Consider the following 19,591-nt stretch of genomic DNA (forward strand, 5'->3'; position numbering starts at 1 on the left):
GGCCCTCCAGATGTTTTGGCCTACAACTCTCATGATCCCTAGCTAAGAGGACTAGTGGATGGGGAAGTCCAAAACATATGGAGGGCTGAAGTTTGGGGGTGCCTGTTCTAAGCCATGAACATGACCTTCTGGAAACTTATAGGACTTTTATTCTCAAAATAGATTTTGTTTTCAGTGAACGTTTCTGTTATGTACTGAGCTGAATCATAGGATCCAGAATCAGACTGCTGATTCTGGATCCTATCAGTACATAACAGTTTCAAATTAAATTAGCTCATGCACATCAGCAGAGTCTATGTTGCTCCCTCCTTCAAAGTGGAGCCAGACCAGGACACAGGATCACAGTCTATTCATCTGAAATAAACTCTGGACAGTAGTCAGCTCAGAGAAGTTCAACTGTTGACATGGACCTCACTTAGTCATAGTCCTTCATTTTTATGGGTCTACTCTGAGGGACACGGGTGGCACTGTGGTCTAAACCACTGAGCCTAGGGTTTCTGATCAGAAGGACAGCGGTTCGAATACCCACGAAGGGGTGAGCTCCCATTGCTCAGTCCCAGTTCCTGCCAACCTAGCAGTTCAAAAGCATGTCAAAGTTCAAGTAGATAAATAGGTACCGCTCCAGCGGGAAGGTAAACGGCGTTTCCATGTGCTGCTCTGGTTCACCAGAAGCGGCTTTGCCATGCTGGCCACATGACCCAGAAGCTGTACGCTGGCTCCCTCGTCCAGTAAAGCGAAATGAGCGCCGCAACCCCATAGTCGTCCGCGACTGGACCTAATGGTCAGGGGTACCTTTACCTTTACCTTACTCTGAGTAAAGCTTAGTTGACTGCCACCCTATTTTCAGCTCGTATTGTAAGCGTTGGAATCCCCCATCCCTCTTTCTCTGTGCAACAGCTATTTCACCTTGAAAAATAATATTTCTATCCACATCAGATGAGAAAAAGCATAAACAGCTAGCAATGCCGTTTGCACCGTGCAATTCCGTATAAATAGATGGCAGTCGGATACAAAACCTTTCCCTTTCTCCGAAAGGCTACTGGATTGCCGACGAGCTCCCCTGCTTGGCATGTTTCATTTCAGAGAGGATATCACGGGACCGATTTGCGCTAGGGCGCGTTTGTGCGTGTCCGCAGAAGTCACGCACTGAAGCACAATAACTTAACAATTGCTCAAGGCAAATCTCCACTCTCTCCTCTCCTCTCCCGCCTGTCCCCCCCTTTTCTTATCTTTTCATTCCCCATCAAAGTGCTCGATCCGCCCTGCCCTGCCTGCTACCCCCAAGGTAACGATTCAGCCTTGAGATTGGAGCCTGCATTCTTCAGAAGTCGCGCAAAAACCAGGAAGTGAGAAAGGCAGAGGGGAGGGTGGAGGCTAGAGGGGAGAGAAGCGCTCTTAAGCGGCCAGGGAGGCAAGCAGCGTCCCTTCTACGGGTGGCGGCAAGAAGCAGGAGGATCCTCTATGACTGGGGTTCCGAATGGTCCGTTCCAGCTTTGGCGGGAAAGCGAATGTGCTGTCCGAGGGAGCCGCGCTGTGCTCCTTACCCCTCTGTTCCCGCTGTGGCGCCGGGCTGCAGGATCCAGCTGCTGCTGCTGCTGCTACTGCTAGGGAAAGAGAAGGCGACATATTTTTAGCCGATTCTGCGCCCGCCCCCCGGCCTGCGCCCCTGGTGGGGGCCCATCCCACCACTCCCTAGCTATGGCTCTGCTTGCTCTGGGGCCTCCATCACTTACCATCTGGACCTCCCTACATTTTCCACCTGTCCCTGTCCCTGAGAGGCATCACTGCCAAACCAGGATACTGCTGTTCCCTGTCTCACATTCCCACTGCAAGCCATCCAACTTCTTTTCAGGCAGCAATGCTAGTTCCTACCAAGAAGAAGAAAACCTGGCATGACAGTTTGCTCCATGGTCTTAACCCCTTTCTGTCTTGCTGATTTGGGCAGTTGAGCAAAGTTTTATTGAAAGTTTTATACAGTGGAACCTCGGTTTATGAACACCTCGGTTTATGAATTTTCGGTTTATGAACGCCGCGGACCCATCTGGAACGGATTAATTCACTTTCCATTACTTTCAATGGGAAAGTTCGTTTCAGTTTATGAACGCTTCAGTTTATGAACAGACTTCCGGAACCAATTACACCCATGCTTCAGTTTATGAACGCTTCAGTTTAAGTACTCCGCGGACTGTCTGGAACGGATTAATTCATTTTCCATTATTTTCAATGGGAAAGCTCGCTTCAGTTTATGAACGCTTCAGTTTATGAACAGACTTCCAGAACCAATTGTGTTCATAAACCGAGGTACCAATGTACGTGAGACACAATAAAAACCATGCTAATCTAGAAGGGAAAATAGAAAAAAAATTAGGAAAGAAAGAAAAGAAAGAAAAGAAAAGAAAAGAAAAGAAAAGAAGAAAAGGAAATTACAAAGTCCTCTATCAAAATTAAAACTTCACCCTTATTCTGCATACAGAAAAGTGAGTTATCCCAGTTATTACTTGGGAGCTAGACACACTTACCCCGGCTTCAAGCCCTGGGCAATCCTCTTTGCCCCGCACCTCACACAAGACCCTTCATCTTCAATCCATCCTCTTTCTGAATGTATCTTCTTTGATATGAGATAGGGAACTTCAAATTACAGAACGAAACATAAGTATAAACAGAAGAAGAAAAGGGTTAGCACTGACCAGGCTAGGAAATTGACAGCAGCCTTGATGTTTTCCCTATCCTAACTATACTTTTTTTGCCAAAGTGTTACCGGTATGAAGAATGTTTATAGCTACAAAGCAATGAACACAGGAAAGTAAATAATTGCCCACTTACTGCCTTTTTCTTGTCTCCTCTTCAGGGGCTCGCATTTGTTTGGGAATGGAGCTGGCAAAGATCGAAATATTCATCTTCCTGACCAGCCTGCTGAGGGTATTCAGTTTCCAGCTGCCAGAAGGAGTCCAAGAACTCAAGAAAGAGGCTATAATAGGGGCTACAACACACCCTCATCCTTATAAACTCTGTGCAGTTCCCCGTTGCAACATGCAATAAAATATGAAAATATTAGGGGCTGCACCCCTGCTTCCACAACTCGGTGACCGCTTTGCCACTCCTAACACATGAACCCCCTATAATTTCTCAATCTCATTCCATGCAACTACCGAGGTCTCTTTTCATCTTTGCCGCTCCATTTCTGAAGCCACTTTTCTCTTATCTTCTGCAGCTCTGCTTTGCATCCATTTTCCCCATCACCCCATCTCCTCCTTTTCTTTAGGCCGTTTCATGCCCCTGCTTTCCTCTTCATCCCCATCTCCATCTCTTCTTACTCCCTCCTCTTTGGCGGCGTTCTTTGCAAGGGCGTAGCCAGGATCAAAACTAGGGGGGGGGGGCAAGCCATGATCATTCAGGGGCGGGGCCACAAAGTGGGAACGTGGGCGGGGCTACAGGGCCAGCTGGCCTGACGACATCGTGGTGGCAGCAGCGGCGGCAGCGGCCACCTTGTGCTTCTGGGTCTGGCAACGGCGGCGGCTACCCTGCTTGGCTGGAGAGGACGGGAGGGTCAGGCAGGCAAGAGGGGGTGACAGGGTGGGCGAGGGCAAGGCAAGGCATGGCCGCAGTCACGACGGCTCCGAGGTGTTGCTGCATATCAGCATAATATTTCAACCATGTTGTGGGTTCAAGCCCCACCTTAGGAAAAAATTCCTGCATTGCAGGGGGTTGGACTAGATGACCCTTGTGGTCCCTTCCGACTACAATTCTATGATTCTATTGATATATTCAAGACAGGAGTGCCTGGCGTGCTATGGTCCATGGGGTCACGAAGAGTCGGACACGACTAAACGACTAAACAACAACAACATTGATATATTGCCATAGCATATGCATCATTCTGCTTTCTTGAATTGTCCTACTCCTAGGCATAGCAGCCAACTCCTAGAGGCCTAGGTGCCTCCCCCCCCCCAATTACTAGTAAATACCGTATTTGAAAGAGTCATCCCCCCCATGTTGATGGGTTTTCTATGTGGGGCTTATCTGCCCCCCCCCGTATTTTATTAAGAATGGAAGAGGGAGGGAAGGAAGGAAGAAATAGAGAGAGGGATAACTCATATTTGTGGGTGCCTCTGGGTGACGCTGTGATGCTGGAACTCTGCAGCAAGAGGACGGGAGGGTCGGGCAGGCAAGAGGGGGTGGCAGGGCGGGTGAGGGCGAGGGAAGGCACGGCCGCAGTCACGACAGCTCCGAGGCGTTGCTGCATATCAGCATAATATTTCAACCATGTTGTGGGTTCAAGCCCCACCTTGGGGGAAAAATCCTGCATTGCAGGGGGTTGGACTAGATGACCCTTGTGGTCCCTTCCGACTACAATTCTATGATTCCATTGATATATTACCATAGCATATGCATCATTCTGCTTTCTTGAATTGTCCTACTCCTAGGCATAGCAGCCAAATCCTAGAGGCCTTATCTGCCCCCCCCCAGTATTTTATTAAGGATGGAAGAGGGAGGGAAGGAAGGAATAATAGAGAGAGGGATAACTCACATTTGTGGGTGCCTCTGGGTGACGCTGTGATGCTAGAACTCTGCCGGAAGATACCGGTACACCTGTACAGGAGCCTTGTAAGCAGCTTTCTCTCTGCTTGATTTACAGCAGGCACGTCCAACAGGTAGATTGTGATCTACCAGTAGATCACTGGATGTCTGTGGTAGATCACTGCTAGATCACTGGCACCCCTAAAAAAGCTCACCCAAATTTTTCCTCCTCCCTAAAAAAAGCTGAACTATGACCTGAAGCCCTAAACAAAAATGGGCCTCCCTCCCTCCTAAAAGAAGCTCAACAAGTTTGACCTAAACCCCCCAAAACAGGGCTTCCCTTCCTTAAAAAAACTCAACAGCTTTGACCTGAACCCCCCAAAAGGGGGTAGATCACTCCCAGTTTTTAACTCTGTGAGTAGATCAGAGTCTCTTGGGAGGTGGCCACCCCTGATTTACAGTATACAGATGCAGGAGGAGGGGCAGACTGGAACACCAATGCTTTTTATAAACATCACTGTGTCTATCAAAGCTACAGCCCCCCCCTTCTTATTCACTTCCTTTTAGCCTTGCAGGGCCACCTTAGTCAAATTGAATCCTCTGCACCCTCATTAAATCGCCAATAGAACTGTTAATGCGATCCCTGAATGCCCATTAACAACTCCCACTGAATAACAATAGGGTGAATAGGGTGGACCTTGCCTGAAGGGATATTCTGCTCCATTGTCTTAACTGCTTAAGTACTGGTAGCCACTTTGCTTTATTTATTTGATGTGTTTTTGTTACAGCTGTGTTCCCGCCCCAAGCAAGTGGAGAGCTGCTCTTGCTAAAGCAAAGCCCTTTCCACTTCAGTTTTTGGAGGGGCAAAGTATTGGTTATGGTCTGTAAAATACAATAATTTTTGCTTCTGGGGGGGCAGCTGCCCCCTCCTGCCCCCCCTGTCTACACCCATGGTTCTTTGCATCCCCATTCTTACTCTCACTCCCTTTTCCCCTCCCCCTTACTTTTCTCAAATCTCCCTTACACACACATTCCCACACCTCCTTCTCTCTCCCTCTTCTGCAGCCCCCTTCCAACAACCCCCCCCCCCAATGCTGAGATATGTTATTGTATCTTCAAGATGAGTAGACTCCTAAGAACAAGGCTATCAGCTTCTCCAGTTGAGGAAGGTTAAGTTTCTTTGATGGATACTGTACATGTATGCTTGTTAATAAAATAACTCTTCTAAATCAGTACATCGAACCCAGAACTTCATGTTGAGAACAACACATGGTATCAGGAGTCAAATAGGTTGTGTGGAGGCACTCTGGAATATTTGAAGGCTTCGCATCCCTTATCACAATTAAGGGATGAAAGGGGGGGAGTTTAAAAGAGATGTTCCCCTGATTTCCGCTATCCTATCCTTCAATGGCAGAAGTTTGAGTAAAATGGAGATGGAGGAAAACTGAGATAACTGTGGCTTTAAGAATAATGGAGGGATGGAGGAACGCTGAGCAATTGGTGTGTGTGTGTGTGTATCATATTTTAACAAGGAGAAACATCAGAGATGGGTACAGAAGCAACCACCCAAAAGCTAACAAAAGAGAAGAATGAAATGGAAAGTAGAAAGAGGACAAAGAGACTTTGGAGAACAATATGGATGAAGGATTGCCAGAACAGAAGGATGAAATGGTGGAGTTGAAGGCAACAGATGGTGTAATGAGGAAGTCATTCACAAAAGGTGGCTAGAGGATTGGAATAGCCAAATGGCGGTGTTGTGATGCTGGAGTGGAAGGAAGCCATGGATGAAGAGACATCCTAAGTTGGCAGAGAGAGAGTTGGGAGAGAAAGGAGTCTGCGCACAACTTGGAGTGAATTTAGATAGGGAAGCTATCAAACCTCTGGAACTTTTCTTGGGAAAAGAATGGAAGAAGTGTAAATGGAAGGGCTATTTTTTTCATAACCAAGATGGAAACTCACAGCAAACACAACAGGTTCAGGTTGTGCCCTCCAGAAAACTGTTCGGGTTTTGCTAAATTGGTAGCATGAGAAACCATCAGATTCCTTCTTCACACAATCAACTCTGGGACAAGCAATTAACACTGGGCAAAAAGCCAAGGTCTGCCTCAGCCGTAGCAACTGCTCTCTCATTGGTTGAAAATTAGCACTGAGTCCTGTTATCAGAGAAAGCTAGCACAGTACGTGGTGTGGTGAGTGTAGGAGGAGAAGTGCTGTAACTCTTGAGAGAGAGACAGAGAGGAAAGGATTCATTTTACTTTGTTTTTTGAGTTCTAAAATTGTACATAGAAACTCTGGATTTCTTTTATTTAATAAATCCTGTAAATAGTTATTCTGCGTCCAGACGTCTAGTCATTACCACCGCCAGAAGCTTCTGGATTGCGCAACACTCTGCTACGTTCAGGCTGAAGTCACACCTGACACTTTAATATTCTAAGAAAAACAAGCTTGCTCCCTCTCCCAAGGGATATTTCAAGGTGGCTCTCATATCTCCTCCCAGTCTCCTTAAACTCAGCACAGTAAAGGATGTTTTTGCAGATTTATAATAATACTACCGGTAGCTGACCCAGCCACACGTTGCTGTGGTTCTTTCCTGTGATCCCCCCCCTGTCCCGGTCCATGACGTATCCTGCCCCTCCTCCCTGCACCCTGGCTCATCCCTGTGTTTCGGTAGGATACCCTTCCCTCTGTTGTCCCTGGGGAGTGTTGGCCCCTCCCCCATGTATTTCCATACCTTGGCCCCCACCCTTGGAGAAGGAACTGTTAGGTTCTGGGTTCTATTTCCCAGCATGCACTTTTGTCTGAGCCCTCTGTTGTCCCTGGGGAGTGTTGGCCCCTACCCCCCGTATCTTCCTACATTGGCCCCCACCCATAGCTGCCAAGTCTCCCGTATTCCCCGGGAAACCCCCGTTTTTCCAGCTGTTCCCAGCCGAAAAAAACGGATTTTTTTGTTTTTCCCCAGTTTATTGTGGTGCGGTGGCCATTTTGGAACTGGCCAGAGCATGCTCAGAAGCAACTTTTGATGCTGCTTTGCCCAGTTCCAGAATGGCTGCAGCGCGACTTCTGGTGCGGCGGCCATTTTGGAACAGGGCAGAGCAGCATCAAAAGTAGCTTCTGAGCATGCTCCGCCCAGTTCCAAAATGGCAGCAGCGCTACTTCCGGTCTGCTACTTCCGGTCCAGTCCCTTATTTCTCAGGCCCAAACTTGGCAACTATGTTTGGAGAAGGAACTGTCAGTTTCTGGGTTCCAATTCCCAGTATTTACTTTTGTGTGAGCCCTCTGTTGTCCCCTCCCCTCTGTATCTTCATACATTGACCCCTGTGCACGCATCGTGAACATTTCTATATATTTAGATTAAGGATCGGGGGTGATGATGCACCCTGGGACCCAGAGAACTACTTTTAAAATCCTGACCGGGGGGGTCAAATAGCGAAGCCCCACAGCCCTGTAGCAACAGACAGACCCAGACAAAATGAGGGGGATCATATGGGCCACTTGGTGCGGGCCTCCGAATCCAAAGGGGGCCTTGGTCAGCATATTCACAATCAGTAAAATGAAAAAAGTAACAAAAGGGTTAAAAACAGGGTCACATTATCTACCTGGCCCCGGCCTCTGTCTGGCCCTGCAAGGGCCTTGCAACAGAAGGTGCGTTCTGAAGCAACCGAGTTGTTCAGTTCCATAAAAAACCCAGGAAGTGGCAAGGGGAAGGTAGGGGATTGTAAATCAAGGGGGTTGGAATTGGGCACTGCAAATATCTGAGGACTTAAACTGGGGAGAGAAAGTGCATGGTTGTTTTTTTAAAAAAGATGGGGTTTTGAGGGAGGAGATGTACTGAGAGGTGACAAAACTGATTTCCAATAAGTGCCCCCCTTTATTTCCATAACAAGTCCTTGAGTCTGTACTCTGAATAGTGACACCAGGGACCTAGAAGGGGCAGGGCTTGTCAGTCCAACCCCTGGACGGTCTCATCAGGGCTGACCTTAAGGCAATTGGAGCAATTTGGCAAAATTGGGCCCCACGGGCCGCTCCTAAGGGGGCCCCCGCATCAGGGCAATCTAGATGGATTTTATTTATATCTCTAAGATTCCAAGTTGGGCACCTCTTCTGAAGTCTTGGGTTTGGCACTTCCGGTTCATCATGTCGGCTAGAGGACGCAGGGACCTCGAGCTCCGAGGTCCCTGGCATCGCGGGGGGGGGGAATTCCGTGGGGCGCGCGGATTCCCCGAAAGAACCCAGGGAAGGGCGTCCCTGGGGCTTAGAGTCCAGCGGAGCTCCGTTTCGCAATTCCTCCGCTGCCCGGAGACCCAGTAGAGTCTCCAAGAGCCAGCGGAGTGAAGAGTCGCGGGAGCCATTTTGGACAACAGTGTTACCTCCGAAGAAGCGAAGCCCCGAGTCTTCTGCCTGTTAGCGGCGGATTTTTCCAAAGAAAAACTAAGACTGGAACAAAGTAAGTGGAATCTCTAATTGGAATTTTGAAACAAATTCGGAAAAAATAATTGGAAAAATAGGAAGAGATTTTAAAAAACGGAAGTCGATCTCTTCCTAATGGGGAACTAAGAGGCGCATTAAATATTCCAAAGCCGAAAGGGAAACTGTTTGTTTGTGGAACCCGAGAGAAAGAAAGACTTTGTTAACCCATCTCGGCCCCCGGAGCTGGCACCCCTTGAGGCTCAGCAAGATTATTAAGGAGAAAAGTGCTGTGACAGCTGTCAAAAGCTGTCAAAAGACAAGGAAAATCTATCAAAGATTTGCTGAATGGTATAACTTGCTACAAGAAGAAGCTAAAGTTAAGACAATTTGAATTATGATTTGATTTATGGAGAAGTTAAAGACAATGAAAAGGGACAGCCAAGATGGAGGCTATCGTCCTGCAGGAAGGAAATTTCCAGCACCTTTTGTCTCCTAATCTCCTGTCTGCTTGTGGTTAAGAGAAAAAATTGAAAACATCTTATTCACCAGCCTTCCAGGAAGCTGTGCTGAACTACTTGCAAATACTGAAAGACATTCACAAGGGACTGCAACATTCCAGCTTGCCATGTACAGAGACTGTGGTTCAAGATCAAGACTTAGAGGACAATTTTGAATGTGAGACCAAGATCAAGGAGCAAGATACAGAGGACATTGTTGAATCTGAGAGGGACTATAAAAAACATGTTCTGGAGGATGCACAACAAGGAATCGAAAAAGAAAGAAGATGAGACCAATGAGCAACAATGTGAAATGAAAATTCAAGAAAAGGGGGAGGCTGGAGAGTTTAAAACTTGGAGACGTGAGACTGAGGGGTGGGAAATGCAGAAGGAGGGGGGGCAGAGGCCTGGATTTTGAAATGGGAAAGATGTGGTGTGGGGTGAGAAATATAGTTAAGAGGTACTCAGGTTGGTTGAATAACAGTTTCTGAAATCTTGGCTGGTTAAAGGAAATGCTGAACCAATTGGGTGAAAGACAACGGGGGAGGAGAAGGAGAGCGTGTAAAAGAATAATGTTAAGATTTTGGTTTGAGAAATGATTGTATGTAATAATTGAATTTTCTTGAGGGAGGGAGAGGAATGGCTGGGGAAAGAAATTTTAGATTAGAATTAAATATTTTTATGTTTAGATAGGTGGTTGGGCAGATGGCTGCCTATCTTCCTCTCTTTGCTCGGAAGCCCCTGGTGGCAGGGGTGCTCTGGGGGGGGAGGAGGGGGGAGGGAAACCCAGCCACCAAAGATGGATCTCCTTTGGAAGGCCGCACCTCAAAGGTTCCTCTTGTGGCAGGAAGGGGCCCGTGGGGAGGTGGCACGAAGAAGGAGGAGGATAAAGTGAATTTGTTTAGTCGTTTAGTCGTGTCCGACTCTTCGTGACCCCATGGACCATAGCACGCCAGGCACTCCTGTCTTCCACTGCCTCCCGCAGTTTGGTCAAACTCATGTTCGTAGCTTCGAGAACACTGTCCAACCATCTTGTCCTCTGTCGTCCCCTTCTCCTAGTGCCCTCAATCTTTCCCAACATCAGGGTCTTTTCCAAGGATTCTTCTCTTCTCATGAGGTGGCCAAAGTATTGGAGCCTCAGCTTCACGATCTGTCCTTCCAGGGAGCACTCAGGGCTGATTTCCTTAAGAATGGATAGGTTTGATCTTCTAGCAGTCCATGGGACTCTCAAGAGTCTCCTCCAGCACCATAATTCAAAAGCATCAATTCTTCGGCGATCAGCCTTCTTTATGGTCCAGCTCTCACTTCCATACATCACTACTGGGAAAACCATAGCTTTAACTCAGGGGTCCCCAAACTTTTTCAGCCGGGGGCCGGTCCACCACCCTCAGACCCTGTGCTGGGCCGGACTATATTTTTGGGGGTGGGGGGGGGAGCCGAAATCCTATGTGCATTGAACATACTGCATTTGGTGCACAAAAAACAGGAAAACAATACAACATTTAAATTTAAAATAATGATTTTAATCACAAAATAATAAACACAAAATAATATTTAAAATAAAACAACACCATACAGAGCCCCGCCAGGAGCCCGCCAGACCCCAGCGCCCCTAGCCGCTTTCCCGCTCACCTCCGCCTGCCATATTTGGAGCGCTCAGGCTGAGCGGCAGCGATGGGGCCGGGGCTGGGGCTAACGGCAGCCTGACCGGGACTGGGGGTGGGCCAGGGGCCTGGGCAACACCGGAGGAGGATCCCAAAGCCAGCTCTTTGAGGTGATCCAGGCGCCGAGAGCCACAAGAGAGCGGCAGCAGAGGGGGCCATCCAGGCGGCCGCGGTAGCGACTGCAAGAAAGAGAGCAGAGGGGGAGGCGGAGGCGGAAAGAGAGGGGAGGCGGAGGCGGCTATCGGGGCGGCCGTGGTAGCGTCCGCAAGACAAAGAGCGGAGGGGGAGGCGGCGGCGGTGGCGGTGGGGCCATCCGGGCGGCTGCGGCAGGGGCCTCAAGAAAATGAGCAGAGGGGGAGGGGAGGTGGTGGCGGTCATCCGGGCGGCCGCGGTAGCGGTCGCAAGAAAATGAGCAGAGGGGGAGGCAGAGGCGGCCATCCGGGCGGCCGCGGCAGAAAGAGAGCGGCGGAGGAGGGGGAGGCGGTGGCCATCTGGGCGGCCGCAGTAGCGGCTGCAAGAAAGAGAGCGGAGGGGAAGGCGGCGGTGTGATCTGGGCGGCCGCGGTAGCGGCCGCAAGAAAATGAGCAGAGGGGGAGGGGGAGGCGGCAGCGGCCATCCGGGCAGCCGCAAGAAAGAGAGCAGAGGGGGAGGCGGCGGCGGTGGCGGCGGGGCTATCCGGGCGGCCGCGGCAGGGGCCTCAAGAAAGAGAGCGGCGGCGGGGGAGGCGGCGGCGCCAGGCCAACTCCTCTTCAAGCGGCGGGTCGGGCAAGCCCAGCTCCGGCGGCGGGAGCAGCAGCGCGGCTAAGCAGCTGCGCAGGGCGTCGCAGAAGGAACGCTGAAACACACACACACACACACAGACAAAACACTTATCTGTGTCTTGCAGCAGGGGCTCCTTGCGGCGGAGGGTGGAGCGGCAGCAAAGAAAGGCGTTTCTCCGGCTGGCTCTGCTCTGGTAAGAAGCGGCTGCTGCAAATGGCGATCAGCCAGCTTAGCACAGCCCCCTTCCTCCTGTACACGTGCAGCTGCTGCCCACCCATTGGCTGGGGCCTGAAGCACTTCAACTTTTTGATTGGCTGCTACTGGCCAGCCACAATGAAGGAGGGGGGAAATGGCGATGAAGGGGGAAAAATGGCTCTCGGCTTGGCTCTCGGCTCTAAAATTTTTTTTTAAAGTGCAGGATGGCCATGCTGATCCCCAGACCTTTCGCGGGCCGGATTGGCAGGCCAATTGGGCCGCATCCGGCCCGCGGGCCGTAGTCTGGGGACCCATGCTTTAACTATACGGACCTTTGTCGGCAAGGTGATGTCTCTGCTTTTTAAGATGCTGTCTAGGTTTGTCATTGCTTTTCTCCCAAGAAGCAGGCGTCTTTTAATTTCGTGACTGCTGTCACCATCTGCAGTGATCAAGGAGCCCAAGAAAGTAAAATCTCTCACTGCCTCCATTTCTTCCCCTTCTATTTGCCAGGAGGTGATGGGACCGGTGGCCATGATCTTGGTTTTTTTGATGTTGAGCTTCAGACCATATTTTGCACTCTCCTCTTTCACCCTCATTAAAAGGTTCTTTAATTCCTCCTCGCTTTCTGCCATCAAGGTTGTGTCATCTGCATATCTGAGGTTGTTGATATTTCTTCCGGCAATCTTAATTCCGGCTTGGGATTCATCTAGTCCAGCCTTTCGCATGATGAATTCTGCATATAAGTTAAATAAGCAGGGAGACAATATACAACCTTGTCGTACTCCTTTCCCAATTTTGAACCAATCAGTTGTTCCATATCCAGTTCTAACTGTAGCTTCTTGTCCCACATAGAGATTTCTCAGGAGACAGATGAGGTGATCAGGCACTCCCATTTCTTTAAGAACTTGCCATAGTTTGCTGTGGTCGACACAGTCAAAGGCTTTTGCATAGTCAATGAAGCAGAAGTAGACGTTTTTCTGGAACTCTCTAGCTTTCTCCATAATCCAGCGCATGTTTGCTATTTGGTCTCTGGTTCCTCTGCCCTTTCGAAATCCAGCTTGCACTTCTGGGAGTTCTCGGTCCACATACTGCCTAAGCCTGCCTTGTAGAATTTTGAGCATAACCTTGCTAGCGTGTGAAATGAGCGCAATTGTGCGGTAGTTGGAGCATTCTTTGGCACTGCCCTTCTTTGGAATTGGGATGTAGACTGATCTTCTCCAATCCTCTGGCCATTGCTGAGTTTTCCAAACTTGCTGGCATATTGGGTGTAGCACCTTAACAGCATCATCTTTTAAAATTTTAAATAGTTCAGCTGGAATATCATCACTTCCACTGGCCTTGTTATTAGCAGTGCTTTCTAAGGCCCATTTGACTTCACTCTCCAAGATGTCTGGCTCAAGGTCAGCAACCACACTACCTGGGGTGTACGAGACCTCCATATCTTTCTGGTATAATTCCTCTGTGTATTCTTGCCACCTCTTCTTGATGTCTTCTGTTAGGTCCTTACCACTTTTGTCCTTGATTATGGTAATCATAATATTTTAAGGAAAAGATTTTGAATTAAGAATAGAAAACCCGCTACAACTATGTTAAGAAACCAAGAAAACCAGGAAGAAGAGATTCGAGGAAGTCACAAATACAATGTTAAGAAATTAAGAATTGGAGATTTTTAAAAATTATTTGTTTGTTCATGTGTTTATGTTGAAGGGCCAGCTGGGGGAAATCCAAACCTCAATACTCCCTCCACTCCTGGCCTCTTGGCGGCAGGGGGGCAAGGGGGGAGGACAAACTCAGCTTTAAAATGGACCGCCTTTGGCTCTCAACACCCGCAAGGCCTACTGGTGGCAGAAGTGGACCTGTGGGGGGAGGGAGGGAAGGGGGATGGATCATGTATGTTATGTTTTGTCTTGTTTTGTTTATATCAAAATTAATAAAAATTATTTTAAAAAATGAAGTCTTGGGTTTGGGAGAAGGGAGACTGCGGTGCTGAGGAGCGGGCAGGCTGGCAAGGCCCCCTAGATTTTTTTAGAAAATCATTTTTATTAATTTTCCAATAAAAACAGCTAATCAACATATAATCATAATCCAATTAAAACCAACCAACTGAAACAAAAAAGACCAAATTATAATCCCAATTATTAATTATTATTTTTCCCTGGACTTCCCATAGTCTGGACCTCTTGAAGAATCTTCCATATCTTGTTCCTGCCTCCTTCTTGTTATTCTCCTATTTTCCACATTCCACATTTTAACACTCAAATTCTCCGTCCCTGGCTGTACAATTCTCAATCATGTCAAAAGTCATATATCCTTGCATCCATCGAGTACAGCTTTATTTTTAAATATGTATTTTTCCATCTGTCTATTTACCAGCTCAGCTTTTCCTGACTTCATTGCAACCTTCCGATCCAGGCTATTGTCCAAGTCCTCATTTAAAATTTAATGATGAAGCAACTCCTGTGTTATTAAGTTGTAAGTTACTCCCATCCATGCTGCTGTCCAAATCCGTCACTTGATGTAAGGCATTCTGTTGCATCTTGCAATGTAAATAAACTGTATCCCACAAATATCAATCATTTGATGATCGGTCAGCTTTTGGAGACCACACATTCCCCCCTCCTGGGCCCTAGGAGGTGGGCTGCTAGACATCCATTTAGCTTTCTTTCTTGCACTTAATGAAGAAACCCTGCAAACAGCTGCACTTCATGTTATCCCTGTTAGTATGTTCATCCCTCCCTTTCTGTCAATCTTATGACTCAGTAGAGGGGGGGGAAAGGAGTCGTCTTTGGTAACTGTGGGTGTAGCAGGGGCCCAAAGGACCCCAATTAAGGTGATAATGTAAATCCCTATAAATCCTGGAATATGCTTATAATAGTGAATTATGCTAACCTGTTGCTTTAAGAAACCGATGATTTAGCAAGATGCCGTTCTTTTACCAGAACAGAAGGTCAGCTAACACGCAAATCACAAAGATATAATTCATAAGCTAGAACACAAATTGTTACATAGTACACGTAACACAGGTTCCCAACACGCATATTATCTCACAATGTAACGTATTATTAAAGCAATGACAAACCTAGACAGCATCTTAAAAAGCAGAGACATCACCTTGCCGACAAAGGTCCGTATAGTTAAAGCTATGGTTTTCCCAGTAGTGATGTATGGAAGTGAGAGCTGGACCATAAAGAAGGCTGATCGCCGTAGAATTGATGCTTTTGAATTATGGTGCTGGAGGAGACTCTTGAGAGTCCCATGGACTGCAAGAAGATCAAACCTATCCATTCTTAAGGAAATCAGCCCTGAGTGCTCCCTGGAAGGACAGATCGTGAAGCTGAGGCTCCAATACTTTGGCCACCTCATGAGAAGAGAAGAATCCTTGGAAAAGACCCTGATGTTGGGAAAGATTGAGGGCACTAGGAGAAGGGGACGACAGAGGACAAGATGGTTGGACAGTGTTCTCGAAGCTACGAACATGAGTTTGACCAAACTGCGGGAGGCAGTGGAAGACAGGAGTGCCTGGCGTGCTATGGTCCATGGGGTCACGAAGAGTCGGACACGACTAAACGACTAAACAACAAAAACGTATTATTGAGAATCAAAGGCCTAGTTAGCAATCCTTGGCCTAGTTAGCAATGCGCATGCATATTAGATTAGGTAATGACATACGTATTGAATATGAAATGAGATAATGATGAATATTAAAATATTAAATGATGTAATGCTTTATGTGATTGGTTAAATCGAAATCCTTTGTCTGAAATGTTAAAAATTCCTGCCCGACCTTTGGGCGGGGTTGCAGTTTTGCGAAAAGATTCGCCTGTAACCTTATTGCTTTGCAATAAACATAATGGACTCCTAACTCCTCTTGTCTCTGAGTTTTATTGGCTAACTCAGAAGATAAGCCATTTTGGGGGGCTTACAACATTGGTAACTGTTATTCCTAACTGTCAGTTCTGAAGAGTGTGTTCTGAGGTAAAGATGTGTTCTTATTACTGTTAGATGACTGAAACTCACACAGTCTGTCTATTATAGTTATATATGTTTAGTTTATAAAAATAAAAGAAGAATTACTTCAAAACCTCTGAAGCTGAACTTCATCTGTTTATTGGTGCTCACAGCTAGCAGTTGTGAGGCCAGAAATATGGTTTAAATCCATCATATGGTAGCGGAGGATGGTTTGAACATTTGGATGTACAGATGGTTCAACAGTTCAGTGTTTGAAAGTCCAGGCTTATTTTTACATGGCAAGAAGGGAAGTGTTTGTTATTAATTAAACACAAACATGGCTTATACGCAAAGCAGCCAAATGGCTCTGTCTTTCCCTGTTCTTAAGCCAGAGACATACCCTGTTTGGCAAGCTAAAATGAAAGCGCATTTACAGAGGGAATAACTTTATCACACCATAGAAGATGGTCCCCCTCAAGAGGATGATGATGAATGGCCTGAATGGCATGAGGCCAACTTGAGAGCTAGGGGGACAATTATTTTGAGTGTTGCTGACCATTTGTTGGTTAATTTGGAAGACCAGGGAACTGAACGTGCTGTTTGGAATAAACATTGAGTTTTACATCTCAGGCAAGGAGCTGGATCAAGTGTCCTGTACTTTAAGAAACTGTGTAGGATGGAGCTGTCAAAAGACGGTGATTTGTCCGGTCATTTATCTCAGATGAAACGCCTCAGACAAGATCTTGCCCAGAGATACCTGGCTATTTCTGAAGCTGTTTTCTCTATGTTAATAATTAACAGCTTAGATGAATCGTGTGATGTAATTGCTTCACAGCTTTCAGCATTGCCTAATGATAGACAGCTGCCCTGGACAAAGAATTGACCTGCACCTCCATGGACAGCTGTGAGTCCAGAATGACTCCCAGTCTGCGCACCTGGTCCTTCAGGGGCACAGTTACCCCATTCAGGACCAGGGAGTCCTAATCTCAATCTGTTAGCCGCCATCCAACCTCCAACTGCCTCCTGGCACTCACACAGGACCTTCACTGCCTTCACTGGTTCTGATTTGAAAGAGAGGTAGAGCTGGGTATCATCCGCATACTGATGAACACCCAGCCCAAACCCCCTGATGATCTCTCCCAGCAGCTGCATGTAGATGTTAAAAAGCATGAGGGATAGGACAGAACCCTGAGGCACCCCACAAGTGAGAGCCCAGGGGTCTGAACACTCATCCCCCACCACCACTTTCTGAACACGGCCCAGGAGGAAGGAGCGGAACCACTGTATGACAGTGCCCCCAACTCCCAACCCCTCTAGACAGTCCAGAAGGCTGTTATGGTCGATGGTGTCAAAAGCCACCGAGAGATCCAGCAGGACCAGGAAACAGCTCTCACCTTTGTCCCTAGCCTACCGGAGATCATCGACCAGTGCGACCAAGGCAGTTTCAGTCCCATGATGAGGCCTGAATCCCGACTGGAAGGGATCCAAATGGTCCACTTCTTCCAGGCGTGCCTGGAGTTGTTCAGCAACCACTTGCTCAATCACCTTGCCCAGGAATGGAAGATTTGAGACTGGGCAATAGTTGGCCATATTGGCCACATCTAAAGATGGTTTTTTAAGAAGCGGTTTAATAATCGCCTCTTTCAGTGGCTCTGGGAAGGCTCCCTCACAGAGAGAAGCATTCACCAGCCCGCAAAGCCTATCGCCCAGCCCTTCCTGGCTAGGATGGGCAAGGATCAAGGAGAAAGGTGGTTGGTTTCACTCGTCCAAGCAGCCTGTCCACATCCTCGGAGGTAACAGATTGGAATTGATCCCACACAACTTGACTAGACAGGACTCTAGCACTCCCCCACCCCAGCCCTGCTCCCACTGTGGAGTCTACCTCTTCCTGAATCTGAGCGACTTTATCTGCAAAAAACTTTGCAAAATCATTGCAGGAGATCATGTGGCCCGTACTGGGCCCCGATGGAGCAAGTGGTTCCGCTAAATTGCGAACCACCTGAAAGAGTCTCCTGCTGCTGTTTTCCACAGATGCAATAGAGGCGGCGAAGAAAGTCGCTACCGCCACTTTGTAGGCTCAACAATAGAAACCAAAAACAATAAAAGTTACAAACACACCAAAATTACAAACAGAGCTGCAGCGGCACTGTTTCAGGCCTCCTAGGAGCCTTAGAGCTGTGGTGGAGTATGGGGCCCACCCGCAGGCCCAAGGTGGACAGTGGGCTTCAGGGGGAGCAGTCCTCCCAAACACTCCCTGGCAGAGCAGCAGTAGCCTAACAGCTACCCATGCTGCCATTATCCTACTTTGTATAGTTTTGTGCTTTCAGTATTAATCAGAATCTTGCCCCTTTATACTAGTTTTAATGTCATAATGACATAATGACATAATGTGTGTTGTTTATAGCTGCTGGTTGAAGGGCATCTCCAAAGCACATTGTGTAGCACAAGAAGCTGAATTAATAAAACAGCTTATTACAATATGCTCTTGATCTTGTCTTTCTTCTGTTCTATTGCATATTGCCACATGACCTAGAATGCTCTGTACTTCTCCCCTTCCAACAGATGGAAGGGCAACAAGTTGAATTGGCAATGAAGCAGGAGCCATAGCTGCCAAGTTCTCCCTTTTTTAAAGGGAAATTCCCTTATGCTGAATAGGCTTCCTCGCGAGAAAAGGGAAAACTTGGCAGCTATGGCAGAAGCACATCTGCCTTTCCCAGCAGCAGCTCACGTGTAACTAGAGAAGACGAGACAAACAGAACAGGCGCCTTTCCACTGCCTCCTCCGCAAGCATTTACTCTTTGTCAGACCATAGTTTATTTTATTTGTTTATTAAATACAATTATGAGCCTTTTCTCAGCGAAAACTCTTCAAAAAATACAAAATCACTCAACTATCATATATGAGCCTATTAACTTTGAAAACATTGGAATTGGTAATAATCTCTAGCCAGTTATAGGTAGGTAGCCGTATTGGTCTGCTGTAGTCGAAACAAAATAAAAAAATTCCTTCCCGTAGCACCTTAGAGACCAACTAAGTTTGTCATTGGTATGAGCTTTCATGTGCATGCACACTTCTTCAGATACCTGTGCGTTGCTGAAAAGCGTTGCCATCTCAGAACAAACAATGTTTACTGAAGTTCATGCCTTTGCATGTAAGAGCTACTTTGTCTCTCTAAAGCAAAGAATTACAAGATGATGCAGAATTTGTCTTAGTTTATTACATGGGTATTTCTATAAAATAGGCCAGCTTTGTTGCTTTACACAATGCCTACCAGAACCTCACTTTCTATTCCCATTTATAATTCAGAAATTTCATCACTGCTTCATGCAAAAGTTTTGGCTGTCCCATATAGAATTTACATCAGGTGGTCCCAGAATTACCTTCACTTTACAATATCAGCTAAAAGTGAGATTTCCCAAATATTTGTGTCACAGAATAAGTCTTAAGATAGCCTGGATTCTAACTGCAATTCATATAAATCAGGCATGTCCAACAGGTAGATCCCCTGCTGAACCTGGTCGATCGTGGGATGAATCAAAGTGGGCAATGAATGTCCGTATCATCCCCAAAAGTCTGGTCCGTCCACCCCAAGATAAGCTC

At 47.3% G+C, this 19,591-nt stretch overlaps 1 protein-coding gene across 5 annotated transcripts in view; it reads left to right on the forward strand.

Moving 5' to 3' along the window:
• Positions 1-3,370, forward strand: part of LOC118094000 (cytochrome P450 2J2-like) — a 38,439-nt gene extending 35,069 nt beyond the window's left edge. For all 5 annotated transcript variants that reach the window (XM_088669256.1, XM_088669258.1, XM_088669255.1 and 2 more), the window contains one exon: positions 2,849-3,370. In XM_088669256.1, the coding sequence (XP_088525382.1) occupies positions 2,849-3,039 (191 nt within the window). In that variant the 3' untranslated portion in view covers positions 3,040-3,370. The remainder of the gene's footprint in view (positions 1-2,848) is intronic.
• The last annotated feature ends 16,221 nt before the right edge of the window (positions 3,371-19,591 follow it).

This window comes from Zootoca vivipara, chromosome 5, assembly GCF_965207765.1.
Source record: "Zootoca vivipara chromosome 5, rZooViv2.hap1.1, whole genome shotgun sequence".
In the NCBI taxonomy this organism is placed as follows: domain Eukaryota; kingdom Metazoa; phylum Chordata; class Lepidosauria; order Squamata; family Lacertidae; genus Zootoca; species Zootoca vivipara.